This window comes from Condylura cristata, unplaced genomic scaffold, assembly GCF_000260355.1.
Source record: "Condylura cristata isolate star-nosed mole 26May11 unplaced genomic scaffold, ConCri1.0 scaffold00025, whole genome shotgun sequence".
Taxonomy (NCBI): Eukaryota; Metazoa; Chordata; class Mammalia; order Eulipotyphla; family Talpidae; genus Condylura; species Condylura cristata.
In genome coordinates this window covers 19,180,189-19,196,491 of record NW_004567126.1, presented here as the reverse complement: position 1 = coordinate 19,196,491, position 16,303 = coordinate 19,180,189, and the positions used below count along the sequence as shown (strand labels likewise).

At 54.4% G+C, this 16,303-nt stretch overlaps 2 protein-coding genes across 2 annotated transcripts in view; both read left to right on the top strand.

Moving 5' to 3' along the window:
- The window catches only part of LOC101632752, a 4,155-nt gene extending 2,749 nt beyond the window's left edge, over positions 1 to 1,406 (top strand). The window contains exons 3-5 of the mRNA XM_012729400.1: positions 672 to 970; positions 1,049 to 1,132; positions 1,243 to 1,406. Coding sequence (XP_012584854.1) covers positions 672 to 970; positions 1,049 to 1,132; positions 1,243 to 1,406 — 547 coding nt within the window. The remainder of the gene's footprint in view (positions 1 to 671; positions 971 to 1,048; positions 1,133 to 1,242) is intronic.
- On the top strand, positions 1,343 to 14,856 carry ABCG4 (ATP-binding cassette, sub-family G (WHITE), member 4). Its single transcript, XM_004689182.2, has 15 exons — positions 1,343 to 1,402; positions 2,139 to 2,387; positions 6,648 to 6,765; positions 6,880 to 7,012; positions 7,140 to 7,190; positions 7,660 to 7,805; positions 9,021 to 9,144; positions 9,251 to 9,365; positions 9,532 to 9,674; positions 10,752 to 10,850; positions 11,082 to 11,250; positions 11,362 to 11,462; positions 12,538 to 12,696; positions 12,837 to 12,955; positions 13,103 to 14,856. Exons 2-15 carry the CDS (start codon positions 2,150 to 2,152, stop codon positions 13,326 to 13,328), a joined length of 1,941 nt encoding a protein of 646 aa, XP_004689239.1. The 5' UTR covers positions 1,343 to 1,402; positions 2,139 to 2,149; the 3' UTR covers positions 13,329 to 14,856.
- The last annotated feature ends 1,447 nt before the right edge of the window (positions 14,857 to 16,303 follow it).

Genomic DNA, 16,303 nt, shown 5'->3' with positions numbered 1-16,303 from the left:
GGGCAGAGGCGGCCCCGCCGCGGAACTCCGGAGGGGCCTCGGGGCGTCGTCTGGGGTCTGTGGCAGTCAGAGGGGAGGGGTCTCATCCAGCTGGACACTCATGGGGAAGGGAGTTGAGAGGTGGTGGTCTGCTTGGGAAGCCGGTGGCAGGTCTGCTCCCCTGGGAACCTGCCCTGAGGCCCCCGTCCCTGGGGTGGGGGTGGGGCTGTGGCTCTCACCAGGCCTCAGAAGATCCTGGGAGACCCCACCGGGCAGGTACTCAGAAAGATGCACCCCTGGCCTGGGGCCGGGAGGGGTGAGACCCCTGCCCCAAGCACCTAGGAAGGGCTAAAGGCCCTGGAGGAGCCCCCAGCACAGCTAGGGGGGTAAAGACCCAGGGGGCGGGCGCTGCAGGGCCCCTGGCACAGGGCGGGCTGGCCAACACCAGCCCAGCAGGGAGGCGAGCCCAGCTGCACTGGGGCATCTTGGGGGCACAGAGCAGAGGCCCTACCTAGCTCCGGGGGGGGGCTCGGAGGTTACTGCTGCACAGTGGGGGCTGCAGTCCTCGGCGGTGCCCCCACCTGGGGCCTTCTCCCCATCTTTGGCTTCAGAGTCAGGGGAACCCCGGTGGGCAGGGCTGGGGGATGGCAGTGCCCCCCCCCTTAGCAGTCCTCCTGCACGGGGCTCCCCAGGTGTGCTGTGGCTGCCGCCCTGCACCTCCCCCTCCACATACCCCCCAGCCCACACCTGCCCAGCCCCTCCCTGCCCGCCCTGAGCCCCCACCGGGACTCAGACACCCCATCTGCCCCAGTCCTCCTGACCAGCAAGGACGGGGGGCAGCTGCCACCGGACGAGGCCCTGGACGAGGCCGTGCCGGAGTACCGGGCGCCGGGCAGGAAGAGCCTCCTGGAGATCCAGCAGCTGGACCCAAACGACGAGAGCCTGGTCAAGTACAAGCGGGCCCTGCTGGGGCCCCTGCCGCCCGCCGTGGGTAGGCCCGGGTCCCTGGGGGCGCCAGGGCGGCCAGTGCGGTGGGGTGGCGCCCTGTCCACTTCCGGTCTCTCCCCAGACCCCAGCCTGCCCAACGTGCAGGTGACCAGGCTGACGCTGATGTCGGAGCAGGCTCCAGGGCCCATCACCATGGACCTCACAGGTGACTTCTGGGTCCCAGGTGGCCCCCAAGCCATAAACTGGCCTTTGGGGTGGACCACGCAGGGTCCGGGCTCCAGGGCTGGCCCATGCTCAGCGGCCCCTCTCCAGCAGGGGGCCTGGCCGCGCTGAAGAGTGGGGTGTTCGTTCTGAAGGAAGGGGTTGACTACAGAGTGAAGATCACCTTCAAGGTGAGGTGGGCAGGGGCCCGGCCCCGCCCCGGCCCTGGCCGCCGGGACCGGGAGCCGGGACGCGGTGCTGCGGCCAGAGGCAGGTGAGAAGGCCCGGCGCCTTCATCCCGGTGGGAGCAGCGCTGAGCATCCCGGCCCCGCACCGGCCCTGGGGGCACGTCAAGGTGACTAGGCAGGCAGGAGATGGGCAGGGGGGTGAGTCCGCCTGCGCGGCTTAGTTGGCATTGGGGCTTTAGTCCGGGTGATGCTCCTGTCTTTGGGGAGAGCCCAGCGTGCTCTAGCTCAAGGGGTGGAGGGGGAGGACTTCGGGAGGGGCCGGACAGAGCACAGCGCTAGGGGATGGGGCGCGGGGACGCAGCTGCAGGCCCAGAGCCTCCTCTTCCTCCGCTTTCCGGCGTTCACCCTGCGCTCGCCCTGCGCTCGCCCTGCCATCCGGACCTCCTTGCGGGCAGCCTCCGCTGGTTCCCTCGTCCATCCTCCCTGCCCCCCAACCTTTCAGTCCCTAGGGGCTGCTGGTCTGCGGGGTAAGGAGATTATAGTCGCAGCAGGGAGCAGGGAGGATTTCTAGGACCCGGCTGGGGCCAACCTGGAGCTGGGACTGCCCGGGACTGGGGGGGGCGGGGGGGGGCGGGATGAGCTTTTCTGCCCCGGGGGTGAGGGCGAGAGTGGACTGACGCTCTGGGCGGTGGGAAGTGGGGTGCTCCCAGTAGCGAAGCTGCCCTGAGGAGGAGGTGGGGTGGAGGCGGGGGCAGCATTAGAAAGCAGGGGAGCTTCAAGACGGGGCTGGGGGGTCTGGCTGAGCAGGCCTTCTCCCTGCAGGCGGTGGTGCGATGGCGGAGAAGGCGCTGGAGGCCGTGGGTTGTGGACTAGGACCCGGGCCTGTGGCTATGGCCGTGGCGCTGGAGGACGGGGCGGAGCCCCCTATGCTGACCGCGCACCTGAAGAAGGTGGAGAACCACATCACAGAAGCCCAGCGCTTCTCCCATCTACCCAAGCGCTCATCTGTGGACATCGAGTTCGTGGAACTGTCCTATTCCGTGCGGGAGGGGCCCTGCTGGCGCAAACGGGGTAGGGAGCAACCTGGTGGGGAACTGTGCCCCCCTCATGAGTTGCCTTTTCTGGAACATTAGGCCTGGGGGTTCCCCTTTTCTGTTCAACCCCTCACTCTCTGCCCCAGTTGAAGTGCTGGGGTCTACTCTCCCCTCCACAACCATGAGGACTGGGGACACCAGATTCCATTGATTACTGAGGCTTTTCTCTTCTAATGACCTCTGGTCCTTAAGTTTTCCTTCTTTATTTCAGGTAGGATTCCTGCCTTCGCGAAAGTGGCTACTATGGCAAAGTGGGGATCTGCATTTACAGGGGTTCCCCTCAGTGTTTAAGAACATACTTGTACCTAAAAACAAAACAAAACAACAAAAACTGCTCATTTTGAAAGATGTTCTCATTCCTGTCATGTTACTTCATTTTTGCCGAAGTCCTCAGAACCAGGGAGGATGAAGGTTTGGCTAGATAGCTGACATCCGACGTTAGTAAGGAAACTGAGGCTCTGAGAGGTTGAGTAACTTGACTAGTGTAACCCAGTTAATGAGTGGCCGAGCTGGTACTGAGAGCCAGATCCGCCAGCTCACCACATGTTCTTTTTTCTCTCTCCAATACCGGACAGGAGGTCCCAGGCGGTTTTCCCCTTTAGGTAGTGAAGAACTGGGCTCTCAGTTCCTTTGAATGTATTTCCCCTGCCCTCTTGCCTTGGGCAGCTTGAGCCTGGAATAGGGAAGGTGTGTTTTTTCCCAGAACCTGGGTGTGGGTTTGGGGTGGAGCTGGGACATTGTTGTCTGAGGTTTAAGAAATAAGTTTGGGGTGCTTCCCAGCAAGCTTGAGCATGAGCTGTTTCTGCATTCCCCTCCTTCCCTCCCATAAATGACCAAAAGGTTGCAGGGCCTCTGCCAATGGAAACTGAGGCATCTGGGCTCCCTGCCCAGTGCTTTACCCTTATGCATCTCTCAGCCTTGAGGCCAGCTCTGAGCAAAATGAGGCAGTAGCTGGCTGTCATCTCATTAGCCCTCTCAGTTCCACAGTTTTAAGAATAAATGAAGAAAAAAGAAATGTGGCTAGGTGGGTCAGCTCGCAGGTTATCTCAACTCACCAACCACAAATTGGCACCTCTGACCAGGTCCTTCCTTCCTTTTGACCTTGCCAGCCCCATTCTGCTCTCTTGTCCATTTTACTGTCTCTTCTGTCCCTCACCCCGTTCTCTGCCCTCTGCCTCCTCTCTCTGAATTCTCTTCACTTATGGAGAACAGAAAAACAACACAAAGTAGACAGAGGAGAAAAAAGACAAAGGTTGTGGAGAAAGGGAGAGTGATTTCTGCTTTCCCCAGGTGACATTTTGCCACTAGTCTCTCTAATTATGTGTGACATTGCTTCAAATGTCATGTTTTTTTTCCCAAAAACTTTCCTATTGATTATTATTAATTACCTCACTTAATATTCACAATAACCCTATTATGTCCTTGGGAAGAGATATTACTATTCTTTTCTAAAAATGATTTAAAAAATTTATTTATGCATACATGAACTGGGATACAGGCCAGAGGTATGGGGGTAAGAGGATTCACCTGAAGCAGATTGGGGAGCTGAACAGGCAGATCCAGTGAAATCCACTGCTGGGGAAACAGCAGGCAAGTCAGGAGAGCTCTGCAGTGCCATGTGGGTCAGCTCCCTGGTGGGGGGGATCAAACTTGTGCTGCAGTGGCCATGGATAGCTCCATAGTGTTGCGCTTTAATCTGTTGGCCACCAGGGAAGGCCCAATATTACTATTCTTATTTTATAGATGACCAAACGGAAACCTTCGAAGGTTAAGTGACAAATTTGCAGTTACTGATGAGCTAGACTAGACCTTTGATGTCTTCCCAACCCCCAGGCTCGGCAGGCCTTCCCATGCTGAACAGTTGTGGTGCAGCAGGAGCCCAAAGACTTGGCTTCCTGCTACTTGTCAGCTGTGTAGCCAGGGCAGGATGCTTACTCTCTTGACCTCACTTTCCTCATCTATAAGCAGGGGTGCTATGCAGGATGATGAGAATGGGGCTCTCTAAGGGGTGAGAAGCTCACATGAGAGATTATCTGTGACAGTACTTTGTGCAAGACAAAGTATAAGATGATTTTTGTATTCTGCATCCATGTTGTGTTCAATGTAGTACTTGGTTGTGATTAAATGAAGAGAGGGTGATCATTTCCAATTACTTCCTCTGTACAAGAAATCACTTCATGTGAGTGTCTCTGAAAGATATTTGCTTTCTGATTAATGGTGATGATGATGATGATGATGATGATGATAATGATGATGATGATGATGATGACTGGGGCAGATGGGCGGAATCCATAACTTCCCCTCTATCAGTTTAGAACGTGCTTTGTGACCTTGGGTGAGTTACTAGATGTCTCTGGACCCTCGTTGCCTGATATTGCTATAGCTGCAACTGAGATAACAAGCTTTATACACTGTCAAGCACTATCCAGAAATCTGGTGTGATTGGGACCCTCTATGGATCTGCCCAGGACAGCTGGCACTGTGGAGAGAGGGTTAAAGGTCACAGCTCTTTGCTGTGTCTGCTAAGGTGGTAGAGCGAGGAGGGAATTGGGCTGTCTTTGTGGGGGTCAGTAGAGTGGTAGTCAGGGTTGGTGCTGTGGAAACCTCATTGAGGTAGAGCTGTAAGCATAGCAGCCAGACCCTTGGCTTCATCGTTCCTTTCGACCCATCTTTCCAGGTAACTCCAAGCAGCTTCTGCCCTCTGCTCTCTGAATCACACTGCATACATGTTCTTATAGAACAGAGATTTTCCTCCCAAAACCTGGAGAGCCTCTGCCTTTTCTCTTTCATTTGAAATGTTGTTCCTCTTTCCAGACTTGGCTCATATGTCACCTCTTCCATGAAGTCATTCCTGATTTTTCTCTCACCCGTTCATTTGCAACATTCTCATTGTGCATGATTTGTACTCTGAACCCTTATTTTTTTTCTTCAGAGCCATAGATGTTTATTTGTTCATCTTTCTTACCTAGACTGTGACCTTCTTGAGTGCAAGAACTTTGTCTTCTTCATTTTTTGGGTCCAGTGTCCAGTACATAGCTTGGAATATAGTAGATCTCAGTAAGAATTTGTCAAATGGAATTACAATATCTTTAAAATAATTCATACTATGTGCCAAGCACTGTCATACACTTTACATATATTATCTCATTAAATCTTTGTAACAACCTTAGGCCCTCTCTGGTGGCACAGCAGGTTAAAGCACAGCACTAAGAAGCTAAAGCCCTTCCCCATGAGTTCGATTCCTGCCTGCCCCAGAGGTGACCACATGGTGTGGCAGACCTCTCCTGACCTGCCCGCTGCTCCCCTCAGCAGTGTGCTTCGTCTATCTGCCTGTTCTGCTCCCCACTGTGTCTCTGGTGTAGCCTCTCACCATCCCTAAGCCTCTGGCCTGTACCCCAGTTCTGTATGCACAAATAAATAAATCTTAAAAAAAAAATCTTTGTAACAACCTTATGAGATAGGTACTATCGTCCTCATTTTACAGATGCCTGGAGTTTAGAGAGATTAGACAACATGCCAGAAGTCACATAACTCATAAATGTAAAGTCAGATTTGAATCTAGATCCACTTGACTTGAAAGGCTCTTAATGTCTTCCAGTGAATGAATGGAAGGTGAGATTTGGGGCCTGTTAGGGCTACAGAGATAAGCTTGGTGGTCAGAGAGAGCACAAAGGAGGTCTTTTCAGAATGAGGCAATAGCTCTGAGAAGAAGCTGTTAGCTTCTAACAGCTAGCATCTGGTCCATCCAGGCAGCCTGCTGAGGTTACAAGATGAGTGGCAGACCCTGCCCCCAGGAAGCTCACTGACTTAGAGGCTGGGGGTGTGAAGCAAGGGACAGGCACCCCAAGTAACCAAATGCTGACAGTTGAGACATATCCTGGGAACAGAGGACAGTCAGCCAGCTCTGCTGGATCACTGGGGAAGTCTTCCTGGAGGAGGTGAGAGAGTGATCACTGAGTTTCTAGAAGACAAACAGGACCTTCAGTGACTGTGACCCACTCTCCATGCCCATCTATGAGATGCAAGGGTTGTATTGTCACCTCTGGTACTTTGCAACTAGTGACTATTCTAGGGGACCAGGATGAGAGGGCCTGGGGATCTGAAGGTTGTTTGCCATCCTATCCAGTTCACAATGAGTAGAGATTGCCCACTTCATGGATCGCCTGTCTCTTCCCAAGAGTTCTTGGTGCCTGTTCACTACAGCCCTGATCAAAAATTCCTCCCTTTCTTACTATAGGTTATAAGACTCTCCTTAAGTGCCTATCGGGTAAATTCTGCCGCCGGGAGCTTATTGGCATCATGGGCCCCTCAGGGGCTGGAAAGTCAACATTCATGAACATCTTGGCAGGATACAGGTAAGGAGGACATTGGGGGTGAGTGGAGGGAGGATCCAGGAACGAGAATCCCCAAGGGAGCACAGAAGGTTCTGAAGTGGCCTTGACTCCCAGCCCCCACCAATGTTCCTGCAGGGAATCTGGGATGAAAGGGCAGATCCTGGTCAACGGGAGGCCACGGGAACTGAGGACCTTCCGCAAGATGTCCTGTTACATCATGCAGGACGACATGCTGCTGCCACACCTCACAGTGCTAGAAGCCATGATGGTGAGGCTTCCTGGTCCCAGCTGCCTTCTGTGATCTCAATCTCTCTCACTGGCTAAGGGGTTAAGGCCGGCCTCCCCCCGCCTGCTACCTGTCCACCTAGCTGACCTGTCTACTCTTTGGGCTCTAGGTCTCTGCTAACCTGAAGCTGAGTGAGAAGCAAGAAGTGAAGAAGGAGTTGGTATGTGGGGAAGTGGAGGGGAGGGCATGGGACAGCCCCCACTTTTGGTGTTTCTGGGTTCTGGGACTCCAAGAGGGTAGGTGGGTGATGGACAATGCTGGGACAATGGACTTAAAGGCGATTCCTTTTTTTTTTTTTTTTAAGATTTATTTTATTTATGCATACAAGAACTGGGGTACTGGCTGGGAAAATTCACCAGAGACGAGTGGGGAGCAGAACAGGCAGATTGACTGAAATACACAGCTGAGGGGGAGCAGGGAGGGAGACAGGAGAGGTCTGTTGCGCCATGTGGATCACCTCCTGGCTGGGGATCGAACTCATGCTACAGTGGCTGCGGATAGCTTCCTAGTGCTGTGCTTTAACCCCTTGCGCCACCAGGGAGGGCCCAAGGAGATGCTTTTTAAATTGAGGTAGTGCTGGAGAAGAGGAGACTCTAAAACTGACCTGGGGGGCTGGGGGGCTGCACCAGGTAACCGAGATCCTCACAGCCCTGGGCCTGATGTCCTGCTCCCACACGAGGACAGCCCTGCTCTCTGGCGGGCAGAGGAAGCGCCTGGCCATCGCCCTGGAACTGGTCAACAACCCGCCTGTCATGTTCTTTGACGAGCCCACCAGGTAGTTCTCCTGCTTCTCGCTACCAGGATGCCCCTTCTCTCAGCCTGAGCCCAGGCTGGAGGCTGTACCAGCTCCACTGCTGGAGCCCAGAGCCAGGGGGCCAAGCTAAGGGGTTCCTCCTCATCTCCACCCCTGCCAATCCTGTTGCCCTGTAGCAGCCCTGTCCTTCACCAGGCAGGTAGAAATCCTTACGTCCTCCTTGACTGACACCTCCCACTCCTTCTCTCCCCCACAGCCAATCAGTCACCAAGTCCTGCTGAGTCCACCTCCCTTTGCTGTCTCTCAGATTGGTCCTATCCCCACCCCTAATGCCAGTACTGGGGCTCAGGACATCATCAGCTTTTTTTTTTTTTTAATTGAGGTAACATTAGTTTACAATATTGTCTAAGCTGACATCATCAATTCTTGTCTGCATGTCTGCTACAGACTCTTAGCAACTCATCTCCAGCCTTTCCCAACCCATCCTTCTTCCAAACTGCAGCCAGAGTGAACTTTCTAAAAGACAAGTCTGGCAATACCACTCCCTGCTTAAAAACGTGCAATGATTCCCATTCGCCCTCAGAATAAAGTCAGAGGACTTAGCAAGGTCTTGGTCTGAACCTACTTCTCCAGCCTCTCACTTGCTTCATGCTGCCTGTATTTTATGCTCTAATAATACTGAATTGCTTCTGACTCCCCACTCATGCCATGTGTTTCATGCCTCTAAGCTTTGCACACGCTGTGTCTTCTGCCTGGAATGCCCTTCACCACCACACCTGCCCTTAGCTCTTAGCAGAATTAGCTCTTTCTTAAGGTTCACTCAGGAAATTTCCCTGACCACCCCAACTCCACCACCCTGTACAGCAGAGCTTCATCCTACCTTTTTTCCTTTCCCCATTCCTAGAGAACCAGGACGTTTCTATAACACGTTCCACATAATCACAGATGACTGGTGTATCTTTCTCTCCCTCTCCTTCCAGGCCAAGGTTTATGTCTTAGTTATTTATCATTGTAATTCCAGTGCCTGGCATTCAACAGGTGCTCAGTATACACTTGTGAAGCTCAACTTTGAGGTACCTCAAAGGTCTGCGTCAGACAGTGTGTACAGGATATAAGCTTGGCCAGAGCAGCCCCTTCCCGACAGCTCCATCCCCTTCACAGCAGCTGCCCCACCAGACACTCTCTCTTTGGGCTCCACCTACCTCACCCTGCCCCTGGGGGGCTCTCTCTGGACAGTGGTCTGGATAGTGCCTCCTGTTTCCAAGTGGTATCCCTCATGAAGTCTCTGGCCCAGGGTGGTCGTACCATCATCTGCACCATCCACCAGCCCAGTGCCAAGCTTTTTGAGATGTTTGACAAGGTGAGTGTCTCTGGGCCTTGATGAGGGAGGGGGCCTGCAGTGGGAAGAGGGAAAGGGTGCCTGGCCCACTAGCCACATTTTCCTTACCCTTCTCTCCCCACCTCAGCTCTACATCCTGAGCCAGGGCCAGTGCATCTTCAAGGGTGTGGTCACCAACCTAATCCCCTATCTGAAGGGGCTCGGCTTGCATTGCCCCACCTACCACAACCCTGCTGACTTCAGTGAGTGGGGGCCAGGATATGATGGGCAGAGGTCATGCACGAGGACGCTCTGGGGGTGGAGCCCACACTGTCACCTGCCTGCCTTCCCCACATCCCTGGGAGGGGCTGGCTGGCTTGTGGGAATCAAGGGTAGCTCTTAACTGAGCGGTCCTCTCTGTGTGCCCAGTTATTGAGGTGGCCTCTGGAGAGTATGGAGACCTGAACCTCATGCTGTTCAGGGCTGTGCAAAATGGGCTGTGCACCATGGCTGAGAAGAAAAGCAGCCCCGAGAAAAATGGGGTCCCTGTCCCTTGCCTCCCTTGCCCTTCGGTGAGTAGGCATGGGGAGGGCAAGGAAGCAGTGCAGGGGAGGGGAGAGGGGGCCATGGACAGAGATTTCTGTTGCGAGGCTGTCCCCCAGAAGGGTGGTAGTCACTGGCTACCGGGAAGAGCCCAGCCCTTGAGACAGACCCACTACTAGTGTTTTCAGAGCTTCGGCTTTTTCATTTATTTATTCCTTCAGCAAATTTAAAAACAAAACAAAACAATTTATTTTTATGTATGGATTTAAGAACTGGGGTGTAGGCCAGAGGTACAGGGCATTAGAGGATTTCCCAGGAACAACGGGGAACAGAACAGGCAAAGTGACTGAGATATTCTGTTGAGGGGAGCAGGGGACAAGTCAGGAGAGGTCTGCTGAGCCCTGGGGGTCAGCTTCCTGGCCAGGGATTGAACTCATGCTGCAGTGGCTGGTGATAGCTTGATAACCCTGATACTTAGCCCCTGGGCCACCAGGGAGCCGCTCCTTCAGCAAAATCCTGAGTATCTGTGTTGTCCTCAGTGCCAGCACAGGCCCACCTGTATGCCAGACTAGAGCTGTCTCTGGCTCAGGGCCAATGTGGCTTACTGTCACCTACACCTGGAGGTGACAAGCTGACCTCTCAGGCTTATTGGGAGAACCAGTGAGATCACCACCTAAAGCCCTTTGCAGGGTGTCAGGCCCAGCAGTCCTGGTTCAGTGTGGGTTCTCTTCCCTTAATTCTCCAACAGTGAAAGGGTTGGTTCCCCTGGGCATTATGATGATCATTGTGGAACAATCTGCTGGTTGGTGGCATACAGGTGTGACAGCCTTACGATAAATGTTTTTGATGGATTAAGGAGAAACAACTGACGTGCTAAGTAGCCCCCAAAGGGCTCTGATTGCCTTTCTGTCATCTCCCTTTTTACCTCCTCCTCAGTCTGTGAGTCTCATTCCCATTCCCACTCCAAAAGCCAGCTCTAGGCAACAGACTCAATGGTGAGGGCTTCTCCCTCAGTAGACCTAGAGAAGGGTTCCAGGGGTTCCCATTCACTGAGTTGGGTGCACGTGGGTGGGGGAGGCTCACCTGATCTGATTCCTACCCCCCAGGAAGTGGATCCCATTGAAAGCCACTCCTTCGCCACCAGCACCCTCACACAGTTCTGCATCCTATTCAAGAGGACCTTCTTGTCCATTCTCAGGGACACGGTGAGGCCTCAAGTTGGAGGAAAGGAGGCTGGTATGGGCTGGGCTTTTGGGGGTGTAGGATCCTAGCAGCTGGGATGGGCGTGGGTCCCCTCCCAGCAGGCCCCCCTGTGCACCTGTGGGTCTATGCGTCTGCAAGAGCAACTCAAATTCCCACTCTCCAGTGTGACCTGCCCCTCCCTGGCCTACGACCCCACCCCTCACCTCACACAGGTTGGCGACCCCCTCACACAGGTCCTGACCCACCTGCGGTTTGTGTCCCACGTGCTGATTGGCGTGCTCATTGGTCTTCTCTACCTGCACATTGGCGACGATGCCAGCAAGGTCTTCAACAACACCGGCTGCCTCTTCTTTTCCATGCTGTTTCTCATGTTCGCGGGCCTCATGCCGACCGTGCTCACCTGTGAGCTGAGCTGCCCTGGATTTGGGGTGTCGGGGATGGGGTGTGGGAGCTGGGGCCTGGGGTAGGGGACAGGGTGTGGGGCAGCTGGGCCTGATCTGCCTGTGTCCCCAGTCCCCTTAGAGATGGCAGTCTTCATGAGGGAGCACCTCAACTACTGGTACAGCCTCAAAGCATATTACCTGGCCAAGACCATGGCCGATGTACCCTTCCAGGTGGGTATATTCCTCCCCCCACCGCCTCCCTCTGTCTTATTTCTTCCATTCTTGCTTGCCTGCTTCCCCCAACTTTGTCACCACCCATCCGCTCCTTCCCTTCACTTAGCCATGAGTGTGGGGTACCTGCCATGCGTCAGGCTCTGTGCCAGGCACAAGGACACAGCCGTGAACAAGACCCATAAAGCCTTGAGTCTGTGGAATTTATGTTCTAATGGGAACAAATGATGAAAATAATAACCCTGCAAATGACGGTAAAATCTTTTTGAGGCAACAGAGAAAAGTATAGCTCTGGAGCCTTACTCCTGCTTGTTGTGGTTAAGTTACCTAATCTCACTTTTCCTCAGTGTCCCATCTATAAAATGGGCTGACAGCAGTAGCTGCCTCTGGATTACTTGTGAGAATGAAGTGAGTTCATACATGTAAATTCCTTAGAATAGCAAGCGGTACTTACTGAGTACCCTATAAATGTCAGCTGCTTTTTGTTGCTTGTTCTTGCAGCCACCACCCTGTTCAGAGCACCAGAACCACCAGTAATCCACAGGGCACCTGTATGCAAATTGGGAAAAGGTGTCCCTTCCTTGGGGTAGACGCTGTGCACGCTTAGTGAGGAGAGCACAGAGGAGCTGGCTGTGAGCGCTCCTGGGCGGGCAGCAACCTGCCCAGCTGACCACTGTGGGCTCAGTCCCTGCCCTTCAGGAGCCGGCAGCTCACAGGCAGGCAGAATGCTCGTGTATGTCGAGCTAATGAATGAACAATATAGGGAATACGCTGGTCCAGGTGGAGAAGGCCTTTAGGAGCTCAGAGGACAGAGAAGTCATTTGCCCACACTGGCCAGGGTGCGCCTAAAGGGAGAGATGGGCCTGGAAGACAAACAAGGTTCATATAGCCCTGGAGGGAGGGGACATGCGTCCACTGGGGGCGAGAAGGAGCGAGGGGTGGAAGCAGAATTAAGCAAGGACACGATAGCGACAGCAATGGCTGTTTTAGAGGCTCTGGACTGGGTGGAGTGGAGGGTCTTGGCCAGGGTGGCCCTGGCTCACGGCCCACTGCCAGCCCTGTGCCGGCTCCCCAGGTGGTGTGCCCGGTGGTGTACTGCAGCATCATGTACTGGATGACAGGCCAGCCAGCTGAGACCAGCCGCTTCCTGCTCTTCTCAGCCCTAGCCAGCGCCACGGCCCTGGTGGCCCAGTCCTTGGGGCTGCTGATCGGCGCCGCCTCTAACTCCTTACAGGTAGGAGGGCTGGCAGGCCGGGCTGGGGTCAGGTGAGAGGGAGCAGGGACTGGCATGTGGAGTGGGGTGGGGAGCCCCGCTGCCACCCCAGTCCTGGATCTGTCCTGGTCACCCTGTGATGGCCCTTTCCCTCCTTCCAGGTGGCCACCTTTGTGGGCCCGGTCACAGCCATCCCTGTCCTCTTGTTTTCCGGTTTCTTTGTCAGCTTCAAGACCATCCCCACTTATTTGCAGTGGAGTTCCTACCTCTCCTATGTCAGGTCAGTGCCCCATTCCTCCCCATCTTCCCTGCTGACCCCAGCAGGAGGCCGTGTCTCTGGGGTGGGAGCTGCAGCTGCAATCCTGTTCCATGGAGCACTGACCCCCACATAGCTGTGTCGTCTGCTCTGATGCCCCTGCGCCCCTAGGTATGGCTTTGAGGGTGTGATTCTGACCATCTATGGCATGGAGCGAGGTGACCTGACCTGCTTGGATGAGCGCTGCCCATTCCGGAAGCCACAGACTATCCTTCGAGCACTGGATGTGGAGGACGCCAAGCTCTACATGGACTTCCTGGTCTTGGGCATCTTCTTTCTGGCCCTGCGGCTGCTGGCTTACCTTGTGCTCCGTTACCGGGTCAAGTCTGAGAGATAGAGCCTTGCCCATGGCCTGTGCCCCAGTCCCTGAAGCAGGAAGCCCCTAACCCCAGCCCTTTGGGACTGTTTTAACCTTGTAGACTTGGGCACTGGTTGCTGGTGCAACCGCCTCCCCTCTCTGACCCCTCTGCCGGGCAGGCTGTCGGACTGCTCTCCCAGCCTGAGCCCTGGGTGCGGGGGTCCAGCGCTCCCCACCATGGCCAGGAGTCTTCCCAAGTCGACGCAGTTTGTAGCTTCCTCCCTCCTCTCCAACACCTGCATGCCAACACCACGAGGCGGCCACCTCCTTCTTGCCCTCGGCACCCTTCTCTGTTGTCTGCCTGGGAGCCCCCGGCTCTTCAGGCACCCACTTACAACTGACCAAAGTGGCCCCCTCGGGGGTCCCCACCACACAAGTGTTTGTAAACTGGGCTGTTATAAGGTAGGGGTTCCAGGGCTGGACCCTGGTAGGGTCCCCTGGAAGTCCTATTTGAATGTTGGATTGGAGCAGGGAAGGACTCTGGAAGTCTCTTCCTCCTCCTCACCTTCACCCCACCCCCAGACTCTGACAGATTTGGACAATCTGCTGGGACAGAAGCTGGGTTTTCTGTCTGGGTGGGTCATCTCTCCCAATCCTGGGGATTGGGAAGGCCTGGGGCCATGGAAGCCCCTGTCCCCCTCCCTATCACCTGTGGTGGGGATGGGGCCAGGTGGCACTTCTGCAATAATGTCTGTGTTTCTCTCCCACCTGCCACTGGAACTAGAGAATGCACTTTATTCTGGGGGTGAGTGGGAGAAGATCCACACCTCCTTTCTTGCTGCTCCTGACTCATGGTCCTGCAAAGCTCCCTTTCCTCTCCAGAGCTACAGGCACATAATTGCGAACAGGCAATCTTAGCCCTTCACACACTCGCTGTCCCCTGCAACCCAGAGGAGAAGTGACGGCGGCATGGTGGTGGTGGCGGGTGCTGCGGGGAGGGCGGTGCCAACCTTCTCCTGGGGATCCATCTTAGACTCTAAGGATGAGGATGGTGCTGCCCAGGGTCTCCAAGACCTGCAGGTGTCTCCCCCCAACCTTCCCTCCCTCCCAAGCCAGGGGTGGCACAGGGCACTAGCTCCCTGGGGCGCAGGACGCAACACAAGCACAAGCGCGGGCATAGGTTGGCCTTGGCCACCGCCACCCCATGGCCCTTCTTTTGTGCATCCAGCTGGCAATCTCGCCCCTCCCCCTCCCCAGCTGCTCGATGCTCATTCAAACTCCTGTCTCTGTCTCTCTATCCCCTTCCCGTCAGTCAGCCAAGGTAGACCCTGGGCACCATGCCCTGAGCACCAGGTGCCAGACATGCCCAAGCACGTCTGACTTCCTGGTGGGTCCAGGCTTACTCTACTTCTGATTTCCCCTCCCCCAGGGCTCTTTCCCCCTCTGTTGCTGTACACATTAACTCTCTACCTACCCTCACCCTGCCACGGATTCTCCCCATCACAGAGATGCCAGTTGTATTTGTGGGATTTCACCCATTACTAATAAAACCTATATTTATACAGTATACAATGTGTAAATATGTGGGGGCCTGGCACCTGGGGGCCTACCATGGCTGTGAGGGCTGGCAAGATGGCTGTGAGGTTTAGGAAGCCTGTGGAGGAGAGGGCAAGTCCTACATACATGTCAAGCTAGTGGATGTGTATCTTTTTTTTTTTTTTTCAAGTTTGATTTATTTATGCATCAAGAGCTGAGCTACAGGTCAGAGGTGCGGGGGGTGGGGGGGGGTGAGAGGATTCACCAGAGACAGAGTGGGGATCAGAACAGGTGAATCTACTGAAATACCCTGCTGATGGGAGCAGTAGGTGAGACAGGAGAGGTCTGTTGTGTCATGTGGGTCTCCTCCCTGGCCGGGGATCGAACTTATGTGCAGCAGCTGCAGATAGCATCATAGTGTTCTGCTTTAACCCCTGTGCCACCGGGAGGCCCCTGGATGTATATCTTACGAAGCATCGTGTCATGCACTTCATCTTGCAACTGTTTCATGTTCCTTACCTCAAGGGAGCCCCATGCCAACCTGGCATTCTCCCCGTGACACCCATTTTGTAGATGAGAGAATGGAGACTTGGGTTAAGTAGCTTGTCAAAGACCTTCAGTAGTGGCCACTGAATCTGGCCTGGAAACCAGGTCTTCTGTGTCCAGACTCTCAATTCTTGGCATTGCTTGTTCATAGTGTTCTGTATAGGTTGCCGGGGGTGTTCTTGCCTGAGTGATACGTGGCTCTTCAGAACCCACTGAACCCTACTTGTGCCTCTGTGTATGTGCTTGTGCACGTGTGTGTTTGTGTGTGAGGACCAGGAAAGGCAGTGAAATTCAGGATAGGCCCTGGAGCCTCGTCAGGCTGAGAATGGGAAAGACCTTACTGCGCTCACTCCATCTTCCCTTTTTCTACTCTTCTTTCCCACTGAGCTATTTCCTTCCAGGGCTGAGCTACAAGCCATGAGAAATGCAGATGGATCTGGTGGCCTGAGGTTAGGAGTAAGTGAATGTCCAACAGGCCTTGAGGGCTGGTGGCAGGATAACCAACCCAACCTTCTGAAAGTTTCCTTCTGAACTTGGGGAGTGAAGAAGGGGACTGGTGTCAACCAAGCCAGAAACCTGGAGCATTCTAACTGTGTTGCAATCAGAGCTAAGTGCTTGATTAGGGTCCAGCCTGTGTCTGATTGGGGGTTTGACTGGAGAGATGGACTTTGTTTCTTATGGAGATAGGGTGGGAATGTAAAGTGGGAAGCTTCCAGCTCCTGGAATTCTAGTTAGCTTTCTGGAGCATTCTAGGTGCTACTTTCTCCCTGGAGTAATGCCAGCTGATGGCTCCTCACAAGTCAGGGAGAACAAGAACCCACCATTAAACAGTTTATCAGATTTTTCACTTTTGTGCTTTCTCTCTTAAAATGCAAATTCTCCTGGAAGATTGAAATATCAATAGCTAAAGGAGACAGTCACTCAGGAGCCAG

Excerpts from the sequence above, each read along its gene's own strand:
- ABCG4 (XM_004689182.2), top strand. The coding sequence starts at position 2,150 with ATGGCGGAGAAGGCGCTGGAGGCCGTGGGTTGTGGACTAGGACCCGGG. Across the intron at positions 7,013-7,139 it reads CAGTGCTAGAAGCCATGATG|GTCTCTGCTAACCTGAAGCT; the intron begins GTGAGGCTTCCT and ends TTTGGGCTCTAG. Across the intron at positions 12,956-13,102 it reads TCCTACCTCTCCTATGTCAG|GTATGGCTTTGAGGGTGTGA; the intron begins GTCAGTGCCCCA and ends CTGCGCCCCTAG.